The sequence below is a fragment of the Salvia hispanica genome, chromosome 3 (genome assembly GCF_023119035.1).
Source record: "Salvia hispanica cultivar TCC Black 2014 chromosome 3, UniMelb_Shisp_WGS_1.0, whole genome shotgun sequence".
In the NCBI taxonomy this organism is placed as follows: domain Eukaryota; kingdom Viridiplantae; phylum Streptophyta; class Magnoliopsida; order Lamiales; family Lamiaceae; genus Salvia; species Salvia hispanica.
In genome coordinates, this window is record NC_062967.1 from 9,026,306 (window position 1) to 9,043,454 (window position 17,149).

The 17,149-nt window shown below is 34.4% G+C and overlaps 3 protein-coding genes across 3 annotated transcripts; 1 reads left to right on the plus strand and 2 right to left on the minus strand.

The window, feature by feature from the left end:
- The first annotated feature begins 954 nt into the window (after window positions 1-954).
- Window positions 955-5,591, plus strand: LOC125209051 (BRASSINOSTEROID INSENSITIVE 1-associated receptor kinase 1-like). Its single transcript, XM_048108638.1, has 11 exons — window positions 955-1,467; window positions 2,014-2,146; window positions 2,244-2,315; window positions 2,472-2,615; window positions 2,945-3,016; window positions 3,117-3,188; window positions 3,269-3,345; window positions 3,891-4,022; window positions 4,104-4,445; window positions 4,537-4,931; window positions 5,012-5,591. Exons 1-11 carry the CDS (start codon window positions 1,371-1,373, stop codon window positions 5,327-5,329), a joined length of 1,854 nt encoding a protein of 617 aa, XP_047964595.1. The 5' UTR covers window positions 955-1,370; the 3' UTR covers window positions 5,330-5,591.
- A 123-nt stretch (window positions 5,592-5,714) lies between these two features.
- LOC125209200 (protein RAE1-like) lies at window positions 5,715-7,614 on the minus strand. Its single transcript, XM_048108807.1, has 11 exons — window positions 7,582-7,614; window positions 7,415-7,501; window positions 7,258-7,335; window positions 6,987-7,180; window positions 6,734-6,875; window positions 6,564-6,644; window positions 6,355-6,483; window positions 6,205-6,288; window positions 6,047-6,118; window positions 5,865-5,945; window positions 5,715-5,759 (listed from the first exon to the last, which is right to left on the minus strand). The coding sequence occupies exons 1-11, from the start codon at window positions 7,612-7,614 to the stop codon at window positions 5,715-5,717; spliced, it is 1,026 nt and encodes a 341-aa protein (XP_047964764.1).
- Window positions 7,615-8,633: 1,019 nt separating this feature from the next.
- On the minus strand, window positions 8,634-11,699 carry LOC125216679 (protein RAE1-like). Its single transcript, XM_048118437.1, has 11 exons — window positions 11,575-11,699; window positions 11,380-11,466; window positions 11,212-11,289; window positions 10,941-11,134; window positions 10,472-10,613; window positions 9,664-9,744; window positions 9,438-9,566; window positions 9,217-9,294; window positions 9,061-9,132; window positions 8,896-8,976; window positions 8,634-8,813 (listed from the first exon to the last, which is right to left on the minus strand). Exons 1-11 carry the CDS (start codon window positions 11,626-11,628, stop codon window positions 8,766-8,768), a joined length of 1,044 nt encoding a protein of 347 aa, XP_047974394.1. The 5' UTR covers window positions 11,629-11,699; the 3' UTR covers window positions 8,634-8,765.
- Window positions 11,700-17,149: the final 5,450 nt, after the last annotated feature.

The window sequence follows — 17,149 nt, forward strand, 5'->3', positions numbered from 1 at the left end:
AGTCATCTCTCTTACTTTATTCTCCACCTACTTTATTCTCTCTTCTCTCCTCTATTTTTCCCTCTCTCATACTTTACTCTCTCCACTTTAACTTATTTAAATATCATTCCTTAAATCCCGTGCCCAAAAGAAGTAGGTCACTTATCTTGGGACGGAGGGAGTATGTGTTTTGAATTTTTCTTATCCTATTGAGAATTAGATTTTTTGATTTTAGTTTGGATTTTGGTATTAAATTTTGAATTTTTGAGCAATCTCAGATTTTTTAGATCGGATCGGATTTTGTAATTCGAATTTTAGATTTAGATTGTCGGACAATTCATATTAAATCAGATCCTTTTAATAAAATTTCAAATTTCCGAATCAGGTATAAAATCCAAATACTCACCCCTACACGCTACGTTATAAAAAAATTACGATCTACCAAGACCCCAAAAATTAAAATTAATTCAGGAATCATTATCATCCCATCCAAGTTTTACACTCAAACAGACAAAAATAGAATTCGACCACAACATTTTAATCACTAATACTAATAATAAAGTAGCATTATGGAACGTGTGAACCAATAATTAATGATTAGAAATCAGATTATGGAATGCCAAAAATTGCAGGGGAACAGCTTTCGCAGTCAGCGTCATCCCATTTCCTACTTGGCGGCCGTGTGTAGTGGGCCCCACCAAACCACAAATTAAAACTAAAAATTAAAATACCATTTCCAAATTTAATTGAAGTTTTATTAAATTCGTAACACTACTCAATTGGCTGTGTTTTACTAGCACCATTCGTTTGACCATAATATTTTGACTGAAATTAGCTGTCATCTATTTGAATTTGTCATGATAATTATATTTATTTGGCATTTATCTCTTGATCTTAACATCAAAATTCATCACGCATGTGGACACATTATACCTTATTTCCGATGAAATATATAAATAAAAATTTGTTTCAAAATAATTAGTACTACACACTATCTCTCTCACTGCAACGACTTCAACTCATCCACCGTTGAATTGAAGAATCTACCCCCAAATTTCACTGCCAAAAAAATCAAAACAAACCTCAGAATTTGAGGAAACAAGTAGAAAAGAGGAGAAGACTCTGTTTACTAGTGGCTCGCATTCCCCAAAAATCAACTCAATCGACTTTTTTTATTTTCTTCGGTTTCCGTGTCGCTCTTGATTTCAGTTCTTGCTTCCTTTAGCTAGATTAGATTCATCTCTGCCAGATTTATAATTCAGAATTTGCTTAATTTAAGTGTTTACTTTTAATTCGTATTGTGGGGAGTTGGGGATTGGTGTAGGGTTTTATTTATTTTTGATGAGGAATTAATTAGGTTCTTAGTTGGTGAATTTGGGGGAAGAAATTCTATGGATCGGTGGTCAATGGGCATGATCTTGCGGGTGGCTTATTTGTGCTTGGTTCTGGTGTTTGCTGGATTTTTGCAGGTTTCTGCAAACGTTGAAGGTCAGTTTTTTTTTTTTGTTTATTTTTCGTATTTTGGTTGATTGTATGTATCGATTTCTTTGCTTGGTGAGTTTGATTTAGTCAATTGCACGTTGACTTGAAATGAGTGAATTGATTGGTAATTTTGTTTCTAAATTAGTATTGTATGTATGGAAGTCGTGCATTTCTGAGCCAATTTAAGATTGAAAAACTTCTAAGCAAATGTGCTGGTCTATTTTATGAATGAGAAACAAAGGGGGGACTGTTGCAGTGATTTCGACATTCGAAGGAATCGTAAACAGACGCGTTGATGATCACAAATGAAGCACATTTATAATGATTCTCAGTTTTCTAAGAAAATATTCATGGTTGTGAATGCCACTTCCGTCTTTGCTAGAAGTTGGAAAAGCATTTTTTTGTTTTTCCTGATTAAGTCAAGCTTCACTAGCAACTTAGAAATCACTGGAACTGTTAGCATGGTGATGGTGCTGTAGTTTTTTACTCGTAGCTTATCAACATTCTGAGAAGTGGACTGTGAGATGTAAAAGAAAATTTTGTGTGTGGCAGGGGATGCTTTGAATGCGCTGAAGACTAATTTGGCCGATCCTAATAATGTTCTTCAGAGTTGGGATCCGACCCTTGTCAATCCTTGTACTTGGTTTCATGTCACATGCAATAGTGACAATTTTGTTACGCGTGTGTAAGTGTGGCTCTATCACTCTCTGAATCAAGATTTTTCATTTGCATTTTTCGAATGTAATTGGAATGGTAAATATGTTGGTTGTTTTCTTACACAGTGATCTTGGAAATGCAAATTTGTCTGGCCAACTGGTTCCACAGCTTGGTCAGCTCCTTTCTTTACAGTACTTGTAAGCCATTCTTTGCTTATCCGAATTCACATTATTCTTTTTAGTTTCATGCATTTGTTTTAGTGAGTATGGTATTCAGTCTTTCTTAAAACCTGATGTTAGAGTACAAAGAATTTCACTTTCCATCTCTGTTCTTTCTTCCTCTCATCTTGGCAGGGAACTTTACAGCAATAATATTAGTGGAAGGGTTCCACCTGAGCTTGGAAACTTGACCGACTTGGTTAGCTTGGATCTTTATCTGAATAAACTAACTGGTCCAATCCCAGACACACTGTACAAGCTTCAGAGACTACGTTTCTTGTATGAATTTCTCTGTTCACGCTCTCTGTGTCTACATTATGTCTTGATTCTTTCATTTCTTTTGAAGATGTTTTCCTTACTCCATCGCTAGGATGTTTACGATTCAAAACTAGGTGGTGTATGAGATTTGGATTGTTCTACTTACACAAAAGTGGAGTAGATTTCTTTGAAGATCTTTCTCATGTGCACTGCTTTCTTAATCTGACATTGTTCGTGTTTTTCATGTTTATATAGTAGAGTGTGCTACCTGTGACGATAACATCAATTCATTTTGTGTAGCTAGTTTTCTTCAAAACTAATTGGTATTTATTTATCCTTGCAAAATATAGGAGGCTCAACAACAACAGTCTGACAGAACATATACCCTTTTCTCTGACTACCATCAATACACTTCAAGTCCTGTACGTGGGAACAAGCCAACAAATCTTCTTTTGTCGGGTGATCTTACTTCTCTTTTAGTCTTTCGTTGCTGATGTTCATTTTCATGTTTATTTCATGCAGTGATCTGTCAAATAACAATCTCACAGGACCAATTCCAACTAATGGATCTTTCCAACTTTTCACTCCTATCAGGTTTGATGAGTTCCTTAATGCTTATAGCACCAGGGATGCATCATGCTGTTACTGCTGATTAATGTCTTTTTGTCTTTCAGTTTTCAAGGTAATCAATTGGAAGCTCTTCCTCCACCACCACCTACAGTTCCACCGACAACCCCATCTGGTTCTGGAGGTCTGTAAACCCAATCTTTATGTTTATTACATTTACGAGTTTTCTTCTTTTCCATATCTAACTACGTTTTAAGTTAAGGGTCCCTTCGAGTATGCTGGGCATTTTGTTATTCAGCAGCCTTAGAACTTCTGTGCAGTGTATTCACCGAATAGTTTTCTTCCTTATATGTCTTGGTATTCATTCAAGGTTATGTGTGGTTCACCAATTAATATCAGGTTCAAGGAATTCTTAGGTTTTATATGTTTATGTAACGACCTAATCTATTTAAATTTATCATCTGAACTTCAGTAGTTTCTCTTATACTATTTAATAAGAAAAACTTGTTAGCTCCATCAAAGGTATCATAAGTTCCTTTGCTTCATTTTGCTAAAGGAGTAGATGTATACTAGGTGAAAGATGTTGTATTCAACATGTGGACTAAGTTTGAAAGTTATAACTGATTCTCAATGACTGGGAAAGTGGAATTCTGTACACCATAAGTACATTAACTTCATTTTGCAAAAGGAGTATGTTGTATATCAACTACTATTCTTTTACCATTGCAGTTGGCAACAGTGCTACTGGAGCAATTGCAGGAGGAGTTGCTGCAGCAGCTGCCTTTCTATTTGCTGTTCCTGCGATCGCACTTGCTTGGTACCGAAGACGGAAGCCACAAGATCATTTCTTTGACGTTCCTGGTAAGTTGATAACAGAATATCTTATCACCTTCCATACGCCATCAGATTCCAAATCCACTCAATTCTTCAACTTAATTGCAGCTGAGGAGGATCCTGAAGTTCACCTGGGTCAGCTCAAAAGATTTTCCCTACGCGAACTCCAAGTTGCTACAGATAATTTCAGTAACCATAATATTCTTGGGAGAGGTGGATTTGGTAAGGTTTACAAGGGCCGATTGGCAGATGGTACCCTAGTGGCCGTCAAAAGACTAAAAGAAGAGCGTACTCAAGGTGGAGAGCTACAATTTCAAACAGAAGTAGAGATGATCAGCATGGCTGTACACAGGAATTTACTCCGTTTACGTGGATTTTGTATGACTCCTACTGAAAGGCTTCTTGTTTACCCTTACATGTCTAATGGAAGTGTTGCATCATGCTTACGAGGTAGCAATCTCATCTTTTTATTCTGTTCTTTTTTTCTGTGGGTAATGTCTTTTGGTGTAACAAATTTTTTATTTTTATTTTTATTTTTCAGAGCGAAAAGAGTCACAACCTCCTCTTGATTGGCTAACAAGGAAACACATAGCACTGGGTTCTGCTAGAGGACTTGCTTATTTGCATGATCACTGCGACCCAAAAATCATTCATCGTGATGTCAAAGCTGCCAATATATTGTTGGATGAGGACTTTGAAGCAGTTGTTGGTGACTTTGGGCTGGCCAAACTCATGGACTACAAGGATACTCATGTAACTACAGCTGTGCGTGGAACAATCGGTCACATAGCTCCTGAATACCTGTCTACTGGAAAATCATCCGAGAAAACTGATGTATTTGGTTACGGGGTCATGCTTCTTGAACTCATCACTGGGCAAAGAGCTTTTGATCTTGCTCGACTTGCTAATGATGACGACGTCATGCTACTGGATTGGGTGAGTTTCTCTTGATTATGCCTTTTATCGTCTGAATTTCAAATGGTATTTATTCATGGTACTTGCTGAAATGGTTTCAGGTGAAAGGACTTCTCAAGGACAGTAGATTGGAACCATTGGTCGACCAAGACCTCGAAGGGAATTACATTAAAGAAGAGGTGGAGCAGCTTATCCAAGTGGCTCTGCTTTGCACGCAGGGTTCTCCGATGGAACGCCCCAAAATGTCGGAAGTAGTGAGGATGTTGGAAGGCGATGGGTTGGCCGAGAGGTGGGAGGAGTGGCAGAAGGAAGAGATGTTCCGTCAGGAGGTCAACCACCACACGAATTTGGGAACTGAATGGATCATCATGGACTCCATGTCGAACGTCCGTCCCGACGAACTGTCCGGGCCGAGATGATCGCCCCAGCTCTCTCTGAGTGTGGTTTAAGCTTTTACAGTTTTGTATATGGTTATCTTCCTTTTCCCATTGTATTCTTATAGATCTTCTGTTTGGTTTCCCCAGAATTTTGTTGATGCAGGGAATGTTTATATACCTCATAGGTGGCAAGTTGTAATTTTATGTGTCGAAACAAACTCAAGATTCACTGCAGCTATTGCAGAGAAAAGCACCAATGTAATTATTTTTCAGACATTGAACTCATTTACACTGAATTGCCCAAGTTTGTTTGTTGCTGGGATTAAAATCACACACGCACACACACACTTAGGTAAAGAATCAGTTCCATTTCCAATACATTATAGTTGAGCACATTTACATTTTGTAGACCATTCTCTAACTAGCATCACTTTCTACCATCTGGTGAAACACGCGGTTTGACATCGCCTTCCTGCAGATATTGAAGGGGAGATATAGACGTGATGATGAAAAAGTTTAGCTCCGATGTAAGTTCACAGAGACTAGTATAACCTTCACTAAGGTTCGAGAAAAGTACCCGGGGCTGATGGAGGTATATCTTGGTCGTTGCTGTTGCGGGATTATAATTTTGTGCCCCCTTGCTCCAATCATAACAGATCTGGAAGAGAAAAGAATCCAACACACTGAACATATCCTTTCTTGGCTAGAATCAGTTGTTGACGAGACAACAAACTTTCTAAAACGGGCAATAAAGCTTACCGCATATGCATATATAGAACCATCGCGGTTAAAACTGCTGCAAGTTATTGGTTGATTGCATCTTAACATATTCTGAAAAAATTAGGGAAAAAACAGAAGATCAGTGAGATGACGTGCATTAAAAGCTTTGCGTTTTAGATAGTTGTTGATGCATATACCGTGAGCTTCCGCTTCTGCTTCGCATCTTTGTCCCAAAAGTTGAACACTCCATCAGATCCAGCAGTAGCAAATGTGTGATGTCTCTGATGTGAAGAGAGTGGCATTATTCAGCATGGAACGAAGAAACGACAAGAATGAGAGTGACTTACCGGGTGAAATTTCAGCGAGTTGACAGAGTAAATCTCATTGCCATGCCTGTGACATTTGAATATATCATTTTTATCCGATTGCGACTCATCAAGATGATGCACGCTAACTTTTCCTTCGATCAAACCAACCTAGAATAAAAAAATGCCATGTTCAGAAAAGATACAATGACCAAATTCAATGTTAAAATCAGTTTTCAACAGTAACTTACCAAGAAGCCTTGTTTATCAGGAAAAGCAGCCAAACACCTTGTCTGGTGCTTGAGGGGTGACAAAAATCTTCTATACTCAGTCTGCCATATTCAGACATGGCATATCACCTCATAACATAAACTAATAGCGCGAAAAATTACACATAAAAATTACTACTCCTATTAAGAACCTGAGGGCTCTGCAGATTGAAGACGATTATATTTCTGTCAGCTGTTCCAACAACCACGAGAGGATGCTGAACTGCAAGTGCATAGCAAAGATCTGGAAGTCGTTGTACCCACGTTGGAGTTTGCTGTCTCAGATCCCAATACCTTAAGACAAAAATCAACTTTACCTTAGTTAGAAACAAAATCACATCATGACTGAACAAGTTATGCATATAAGAAAGTCCATCTTGTTAATCTGTTAAAGAAAGAATTGACCTTAACGTGCTGTCCCAGCTTCCGGTGACTAAGAGGTTCGTCTCTGGGATCCAAGAAACTTCTTTAACAGGAGCATCATGCACGGCCACTGTAACAGGCCGCCCCTCGGACGCTAATGCCCACATCTTAACTTGGTTGTCACAGCCTCCGGAAAAGAAGGCCGTCCCGTCATCTTTCCAGGCAGAGCACAATACCTGCTGCCCTAGATGAAACATAGGATAACAAAGATGGAAAAAAGAGAATTCCAAGTGTTGGGAATCATATAATTTACCGGCTCGTCGTGTGATACTAATGCCTTATGCACAGTGCTGAGTTTGGTCCCGGATACCTTCACCTCCCAACATCGAACCTGAATCGATTTTTGACCAAGTTAGCTCTTAAACTACTACTCAACTCCCAAATAATGAAAAAACAGGAAAGTTGTGTGCCTGATTATCCCATGAAGTAGCCACAAAAAGATTTGTTTTGGGACTGAAGCTGAGGCTAGAGATGGAATCAGTAGGAGGTTGAACCACCTTCTCCAAAACAAATTATTCAACGAGAAGCATAAATTCAAACTATGAAAAATAACAATGCATTATGATTTATGTAGTACCTCAGTGGAACGGTTGGGATTGGATTTAGGCATTTAGCAAAACCTCCAAGTTTCAAATGAAAAAGAGAGTGTATGAATTTGAATAACAACTGAGAAAGGGAAGAGCGAGGGTTTGCATGACATATATCCATAGCGTCTGCATAAAGCTAATCATCAACAATATTTATTACATTCTCTTCTCATCTCTTATTTATTTATTTAATCGATTTAATTTAATTAATTATTTGACGTAATAATTGAAATAAGATTTTTTAATTTAAAGTTTTAATTGATAAAATTATATATAAGCATATAATAAACATTTTGAAAATTACATTAAGATTTGCTTAATAAGGAGTATATTATTAATTGAGAGTAATAGTAAAGCATTTGAACAAAATAGCTTAGAAATATACTCCATAAGTAACATTCACGAATATTATTATCCTTGTTTAATTCATATTAGCTCTACTTAATTTGATTTATATATTTATTTTAATTTATACTAAAAATTATTATTAACATCAATATAAATTTTTATAATTTCAAATAAATAAATAAAATAATAAAATTGGACTTTAAAATTTATGTTATTTATAAAATTAATAATAACTTTTAAAATGTTTGAATCTTAAATATATTAAATAAATCAAATAGCGTTAAAAGTAAACGAAAAGTTAGTGATACTCCACGAATGTGCTCACATAATGTATCCAAAATAATATTTTTTTTCTAAAATAACTTAGCGTAGTATTTTAGATCAATAAGATGAATCAATATATTTAAGGAAAACAAATGCAGAAGATAATTATGACTTATGAGGCAAATCAAAAAAATTAGTCATATAGACAACAAATGAATTTCATAATCCAAAATTTAAAACATAAAATTTTAAATTGTTCTCGCACATTCACTTAACTGATCAATTAAGTTGAGAAATTACACTTTTTTAGAATCACATGCGTTAATTAAAATAATTCTCAATTCATGCATTGAACTAAAATCACACACATAGGTAGGCAAAGAATTGGTTCAATTTATAGTAGTAGAAGGTTCGAACAACATCCAAAACATTGTAATTAACCATATTCACATTTTGATAAACCATTCTTGAACTAACTCTGCTGCTGCTAGCCTATGTATGGAGTACTACTCTTTAGAACAAAAGTTTTGTGTACAAAGTGAAATTCTTCTTGTCTGAAACATCACCTTCTTCCTCTTGCTAAAGGGAGTCTGGGTTTAACATCCACTTCCTGCAGATACATATATACACGACGTGAGGAGATGAGAAAGTTTAGCTCCAACGTTACATTCACTATGGTTCAAGAAAAGTACCAGAGGCTGGTGGAGGTATATGTTGGTCTTTGCTGTTGCCGGATCATATTTTTCGGCCCCCTTGCTCCAGTCATAACAAACCTTGAACAGAAAAGGGACCCAACACACTGAAATCAGTTGTTGATGAGACAACAAACTTTCTGAATGCCAAATGATAAAGCATACCGAATATCCAAAGATAGAACCATCGTGGTTAAAACTGCTGCAAGTTACTGGCTGATTGCATCGTGCCATTTCCTGAAAAACAAGTTTAGTGAGATGGAGGGTAAGGGGAAGCCCATCAAATGCTTTGTATTGTTAGATAGTTGTTCGCTTATATACCTTGAGCCTCGTCTTATTATCCTTGTCCCAAAAACTGAAGCTTCCATCAGATCCAGTGGTAGCAAATGTGTGATGTGTCTGAGATGCCAAGAGAGTAAATTATTCAGCACAGAATGAAGACACCTTTAGACATGAGAAAAGGAAAAAAGAAAGAAGGAAATGTAGAATGATAGCAATAAAATTGTATTCGGTTTAACGAGGGCTTGAATATATTTTCTTACAGGGTGAAAGTTTAGCGAGTTGACAGAGTAAACCACACTGCCTTGCCTGTGACACTTGAAAGTAAAAGTTTTATCTGTCTGCGGCTTATCAAAATGATGCACACCAACTCTTCCTCCGATTGAACCAACCTAGAATAACAAAATGTCATGTTCAGCATAGATATAATGACCGTTCAGTATTACAGTTGGTGATTTTAAAAGTTTAGACATGAGTGGAGAATCTTACCAAGAAACCTTGCTTATCAGGAAAAGCAGCCAAACACCTAGTCTGGTGATTGAGAGGTGAGAAAAATCTCTTATACTCAGTCTGCCATATTCAAACAAAGTATATCACCTCATGATTCTCATATGCAGTTAGTATGATTTACTACAGACAATAGATAACACTAAAAATACGCATAAAAAGACAATATTTCTCTTCTGACATAAAAATACACAGCAAGCATTCTAGACATAACTATGAAGATGGATCTGTTATAACAAGGCAGCATCTTATAAGAATGATTTAGATGACATTTTAAAGGTGGGGGCCAGGAATAGGACATTTTAAAAAAGGTGTCTCATGGACACAACAAAGATGGGATCTCCGAGGGGGTATCATTCAGGACACCATAAAGATGGCTGTCATAGCCACAAACATGAAAATAAAAGAATATAAGAAATGGTGACCTAAACATGAGATTGATTGCCATAAGTGAAGACACAGTACAGCAATGAAGTGATCTACAAATTTTGGTAAACTGAAAAATGGAATGTTCTTCTACTTTTGAAATAAGCATGGAAATCAAGACTTGGCATGCAGCCCTATAACCAATTAGCTATATCTTAAATCCCAAGTTATATTAGATTATAGCTCTCGATGTAATGTATGTCAAATAGATGCAAGAATCCTGGAGAAGATACCTAAAGAGATGCATATCAGTAAAATCTAAAGTGGAGTTTACTTTTTTCTACAAACCATGGTACACTTTATTAGCTCTCAACAACAAAAAATAAGATTAAAGCCAAGAGCAGGACAAAGAATGCCTAACAACCTGAGGTTTCTGCAAATCAAAGACGATTATATTTCTGTCAGCAGTCCCAACAACCATAAGAGGATGTTGAACTGCCAGTGCATAGCAGCGATCTGGAAGTTGTTGTACCCAAGTTGGAGATTGCTGTCTCAGATCCCAATACCTGAAGACAAGAAGGCCTACAGAGACTAAATTATAAGTGGCTACAGTGATAGAAAAGTAAGACAAGACATCAGAGATTAAATTAAATTGCAGAGACACAAGATCACATTAACAGAGAGCTCAAGAAAGATTCATTCTCATGGAAACTTCTTGAAAAAAGAAGGCCAACAATGAAAGTAAGGCAGCAGCATTCCTCTCCTCAATCATACGCATTATCGTTGTCATTGAAGAATTCAAACCTAGCACCCTCTTAGTACCATTACTAAAATAACATTTCATAATTCAACAATGAGTTACTCTATTAAAGGCACCAAAGAATTAAATTAACCTCAGAGTCCTGTCCCAGCTTCCGGTGACTAAGAGACTCATCTCCGGGATCCAAGAAACTTCTTTAACCGGAGCATCATGCACGGCCACTGTAACAGGCTGCCCACCCGATGCTAACGGCCACATCTTAACTTGCTTGTCACACCCTCCAGAAAACACAGTTGTCCCATCATCTTTCCAAGCAGAGCACAACACCTACCAAGATTAAACTTAAATCAACAAAGGGGCAAACAGAGGAATCACATCATAGGCTCATAAAAACTACAAATTACCGGCTTGTCGTGTGACATTGATCCCATATGAACAGTGCTGAGTTCGTTACCAGACTTCTGCACCTCCCAACATCCAACCTAAATCGAATTTTCATAGGAGAAACACGAAATTAGCATGAACTAAACCAACTCCCCCTTGTCTACTAATGTGGAAAAGCAAAATTACACCTGATTATCCCAAGAAGTAGCCACGAAAACGTTTGCTTTGGGGCTGAAGCTTAGGCTGGAAACCGAATCACTAGGAGGTTTAACCACCTTCTCAAAAACAATCAATTTAAACACAAATTCAAACAATGCAGGATATTGTCGATAGGTAAAAACTGAAAACCTAAACAAAAATCATGAATTCGTGAGAAATTCTACCTGAGTGGAACGGTTGGGGTTTGCGATGGTCGACGCCGCGCCATTTCCAGACATGATCCGTTAAGAACGAGAGTGTATTATGCAGAAATTGAAGAAGAAACTCAAGCAAGTTTTGAGCCGAGATAGAATTGGAAGAGAGAGAGAGAGAGGCGGTTATGCATGAGAGAGGCGACAATGACATATATAGCGCGGGAAACGGCGTCGTCATTAAGCTAACCAGAAAATTTAAAACCATGCACAACATTTTCTCTCTCTCTCTCTTCCACTATTTTAGCCTTTACTATTTGTTTTAATTAATACTAGTAATATTGATTTTATTAAAATTTTAAAAAAATTATTTACTGCATAATTAAAATTATTATCACTGAAATGAAAATTTATTAAGAGCATTCACAACCGCGCCTGTGATGGTGCGGCTTGCCGGCTCATATGGGGACTGAGTCGGGGCCTTGCTGCGTGACAGTTTGGATGGAGGCGGTTACCAAAGATTGATTTTGTCCGTTTTTCTTTTTTTTATTTACTTCATCGTTAATTTTAATGTTATCTTTTTTGCTATTGGCCTGATTTTTAATTTACTTTGTATATTTAGGAAATTAAATTGTCTAATTTAGAAATTTTGTTTAGTTGATTGGGTAGGTTAGAATTATGCAATTTATGAATCTGGGTTACGTAATTTGGTAGTGTTAATTATAAAAATTTAGCCGTTTTATTAAGAATTTATAATTATCATGATTTTAGTAGAGATTGAGGATTAATTAGTTAATTAGGACTGGGCGACGTGGTAGCTTAAAATCAAAGCTGTGACTTGGAATGCCCAAAATCGCGAAATTCTAACAAAGGAAATATATATTGAATTCAGGGTATTAAAAATCAATATAAAATTATTATAGTAAGTGGAGTAGGATTTTGCTTTTTTTCTTAAAAAAAATAATTGGGCCTTAAATTACTATTGACTAAGGCCCAATGGGCTGTATCGATGTTTGACCACTACTAAGGCCCAGTGGAGTACTTGTTTTGTGAGGGCGTTTAATTTTTATAAAATGAGTAGATACATGCTATCCCCATTTTAAATGTATAAATAAGTAGAAACTTAATTATGTTTTGTAAATTGTAACAACTCTTATCCAACATTGGCCTAACAAAAAAATATATAAAAATTTATTGTATGATTAAAACCCAACTGCCGCATTTCTCCGTTTCTATAGTTTTTTCACAACATTCCAAAATACACAAAAAGAAGAAGACGAAAAACAGACAAACAAACAAAATTGTCAATATAGATAATGAAAGAATTAATTGTAATTAATTATTTAATATGAAACGAATCTCAATCACTTATAATTTATATTATAAGGAGTAACAAATTATGAGTTTTCCGACTTCCGTACGAATGCTGAACTATATTATGTGGGTGATTATTGTGATAACATATAGATTTCACATAAAAATTATAAAATATAGAATTAATAGTTTGAAGAATAAGATGATTCAATTGATTGAAGCAAATGATGGAGTGCTCTCAAGTCTCAATTATTTATATTATTACATTCTACTACTCAAAGTAAATATCTCATTTTAATAGATTGCGAGTGATTTGCTATCACACATTACTTGTCTTTTTTTTATTTTTCTTTTGTGAACAATGAATGAGAAAGTCATTGGTGATAAATAAAGTATGTTAAATAAAATAATTGCGAAACGTTGACCATCATTTATGAATATCATTCTCATTTAGTTCACTTTAATATTATTTATTTTAATTCATACACTTATTTTTATTTTAAAATCTTAAAATTGTTACTATTTGTTTCTCAAAAAAAATAAAAATAAAAGCTAGATTTGTTATTTTCTCTATAAGTTTAGAACTTTAAATAAATGAATAAAATAACAAAATAAAACATTTTTTACACAATTAAAAATTAATAATGTTAACAATAACTTTCAAAGCTGTGATTTTAAAATAAAATGTGTATAAAATAAAATAAATAGCACTCAACATGGACTAAACGGAAAAACAGTATTCACAGCTTGCATAACATATGTAGCATAATATTTATCTAAAATAGCTTTTGAAGAACATTAAATACACAAACGAATCAATATATTTAAGATAAATAAATTTAAGAGATAATTATGATCAAATCAAAATTTTAATCCATATACACATACAATTGAATTTCATAACCCAAAATTTCAAACATAAATTTTTAAGTAATTGTTCTCTATTAAAAGCAGGTGACTGTCCAACTCAAATTATTATTTCTATTACAAGAATGGATATAGGCAAAATGACAAATAATTTTAGATATAAAAATATAAATAGAAAATCCAAATGTCTTGTGTGTATTTTCCCAATCCATCACCCAAAGTCCAAACTTTCAAAATAACTCTCTGAAAAATTTCCCTTCCCATCCTCAATTAATAGACACTTTTTTTTTATTTATGTTTTCTCATTTTTTATATATTGTTTCTTTGTATTCGTTTTTTAATTTATTATAAAAACTTAAATTAAAATGTTTTTTTCCTAGTATATTACAATAAACTCTTCAACCACATGTGCTTGGAAATTTCGTGGATGTCATGTCACATGCCATTTTCTTGGAAGTTAGATTCGCATTATTTTTTGGGAAAATATGTGTTGTCTGAGATTTTTCCTCATCAATTATGCAAAAAAAAAGTCTTTATCATTAATTAATTTTATCGTTCAAAATTTCATTTTAGTTCAATGCATATGTTATATTCGATTTAGTTCTTTTAAAATCGTGTAAAAGGCAATGCAGAAAATTTGATAGTTTTGATAATAAAATGAATTGCTTAGAATCTTCAGCCTATTTCTCTATTTGTTTTAGTACTCCTTTAATTTAGTAGTGTTGACTTGTTTACACCATGTGCTTCCAAGAAACAGCATGCAAAGATAATTCTTCGACATAATATTCTAAAAGATTTAAAATTGCTACTGCATGGAGATAAGAAAAATGAAACAAGTGTAGAATGAACTAATTATGGCATAATCCCAAACGAATAAAAGAGTACTCCACTTGTCTACTATTAGTACAATGAAAATGATGAAATAAATTATACTCCACAAAATTAAAGCTCTTAAATGCAAATTTGTCTTTCATGGGATTCTAATACTGATGGTACACTCATCTAATAATGTAGTGTTTGGAAATTTATACTCCACAAAATTAAAGCTCTTAAATGCAAATTTGTCTTTCATGGGATTCTAATACTGATGGTACACTCATCTAATAATGTAGTGTTTGGTTTCCAAGATAAAATAATACTCTCTTTGTCCCAGATAATTTGAGATACTTTGACCCGAGTTGTGGGGTTGAATCTCATGAACTAAACACACTATAAATTTAATCCCGGATACAATCTTGCAAACCGAACACAAAGAGATAAATTCAACATAGTCTTCATAATCGAATGACTGAAAATAATTTTCCGGTGTCACAATAAAAGCAAGGTTTTATTTGTAATTAAAATATAAATGCATGCATGAAATTAAAGTCAAGGATTATAATCATAATAATATGGGTTGATGGTTTAGTTTGTAATGGAGATAGATATACATTTTAATTACTACTCCGTATATGATTTACGTAATCAGTTGTGACACAATTCTTGAATGGAAAATGATTAGACACACTGCTAAAATAAATAGTTGGAAGTATATCACGTAATTAATAATTATTGACATCTCTCAGTCATCACCAAGCATATCAATAGACAATAGTGTATTATTAGAACTTCTATCTTATTTTCTAATACGTGCAAGCATTCTCTTGCTATATTTATTGTATGGTCACTGATCCATTTTATTTTTCGAGAAAGGAGTTTCCAAAACTCAAAAAATAGTTTGAGATATTGTTAATGTTTATGTGAGAAAAATCAGTAGCGTGATATATTTATTTATTCTTATAATTCCATCTCCACTTATACTTTTAAGCCTATTTCTCGGAAATAGGTTGTGATCTCGAATATTCCATTTGAAACTTATTTTCAATGAAGTAGTAGTACTAACATATAGTAGTTGGAAAAAGACCTAATAAAATTTGGGATAATATTCCCCAAAGATTATTTGCATGCAGATTAATGGTCTAATATCATGTATGCTACTACATAGTTATGGTCCACTTAAAATCAATTAATTTAAAAATAATTTCATCATTTCATTTTCCAACAAAAATTATTGATATATTGATCAATGACTATCTAAAATACTACTAGTATTAACTCTCATGGTGAAGCACTTTGTTGCATGTTTTACAACTGGTGATGTAATGTGCAACACAACAACAAATGTTGATGTTGTAGAAAGATAGTAGTGGTAGTATTTTTTTTCACAATTGAAAATATTTACAACATGTTCAATTTATCCATAATGGAGATACTAAACCTAGTACTAAATAATTTCAATTTCTGCACATTCAGCCAACTTCATTAACATACATAAAAATTTCAAAGCATAGCTATTTGCACATGAAAATTAAAAATGTATAAAAACTTTACTATATAAAATTATCAACTCAACACTGTTACTCTCTCGGCTAAATTAAATCAGCCTCTGTTTACTTCCAACTCAGGGAAAATCTGCAGATTTGCCCAAATTTTCAAAATTTCATCATTTTTTTAATCGCAAGCATTTCACCAGAATTTACACAGCTGAATTAGGGCATTCTTCCGCAGTCAATTTCAAAGGTAAGAGGTGAAATCTTCGTCATAACTAACCATTGCCTTTGAATACATTTTCAACCGTTGTACATGCAAGCATTTTGTCCCTTTTTGATGATTTTTTCCGCAGATTGAACGGCAAACTCAGTCTTTTTGTATGAATTTAATTGTTTGGTCAAGACTGAAAGTCCAATTCTGAGAATTTTATATGGGCATGTGTAATTAAGTAGCAATGTGAACCCATTTGTTCATGAACTTCAACGCCTAAGCCTTTGTTTATTTCGTGTGGGGAATTAGTTGAATAAATAGAACTGCAAAAAGAAAAGTCTATGCTTTGCACACTGCCACTACGTTTTGGTCTACAAAGAATAAACTTCCTATTTTCCAAAATGTCAATTCCACCTTAGAAGGCATAAGTTGCTGTAGTTGTCATGTCATGGGATTGCAGATGTGTATAATGAGTCTTGCTAGCAGCCTTGCTACTACTTTTCTTTGTGGCTTTTGCCAAAATGATTCATCTACATTTGATTAGTTGTCACTTTTTAGGGCGTCTCGTATGGGACATTCTCGATTCTACCCGTCTTAGTCAATATTCAAGAAAGTAGATGTATTAGTTCTTACATTATAAATTTTGAAGAGGTCTCCTTGTCAAGAGTAGAAAATGTTAGGTTTTGTATTGCATTGTGACCTTGTCTAAGCTGCTGGTCATACGGTCTTAGTAAGCGTAGAGCTGGTGGTGAACACGATGAAACTTAAATGAAGTTTGATGTGAAATTCCTGAGCATAAAAATATTTAGTAATACATGCTAGTATACAGTTTGTGCAGTTGTAGCACATAATAGTTTATTAATGAAAAACTAGGTATGGTTGATTTCTGTAATTGGATGAAAAAAAG

Excerpts from the sequence above, each read along its gene's own strand:
- LOC125209051 (XM_048108638.1), top strand. The coding sequence starts at position 1,371 with ATGGATCGGTGGTCAATGGGCATGATCTTGCGGGTGGCTTATTTGTGC. Across the intron at positions 2,616-2,944 it reads CTTCAGAGACTACGTTTCTT|GAGGCTCAACAACAACAGTC; the intron begins GTATGAATTTCT and ends TGCAAAATATAG. Across the intron at positions 3,017-3,116 it reads ATCAATACACTTCAAGTCCT|TGATCTGTCAAATAACAATC; the intron begins GTACGTGGGAAC and ends TATTTCATGCAG.
- LOC125209200 (XM_048108807.1), bottom strand. The coding sequence starts at position 7,614 with ATGCCTAAATCCAATCCCAACCGTTCCACTGAG. Across the intron at positions 7,502-7,581 it reads ATCCCAACCGTTCCACTGAG|GTGGTTCAACCTCCTACTGA; the intron begins GTACTACATAAA and ends GTTTTGGAGAAG. Across the intron at positions 5,760-5,864 it reads TATACCTCCATCAGCCCCGG|GAAGGCGATGTCAAACCGCG; the intron begins GTACTTTTCTCG and ends CAATATCTGCAG.
- LOC125216679 (XM_048118437.1), bottom strand. The coding sequence starts at position 11,628 with ATGTCTGGAAATGGCGCGGCGTCGACCATCGCAAACCCCAACCGTTCC. Across the intron at positions 9,567-9,663 it reads CTGATAAGCAAGGTTTCTTG|GTTGGTTCAATCGGAGGAAG; the intron begins GTAAGATTCTCC and ends TTGTTATTCTAG. Across the intron at positions 8,977-9,060 it reads GTTCTATCTTTGGATATTCG|GTTTGTTATGACTGGAGCAA; the intron begins GTATGCTTTATC and ends TTTCTGTTCAAG.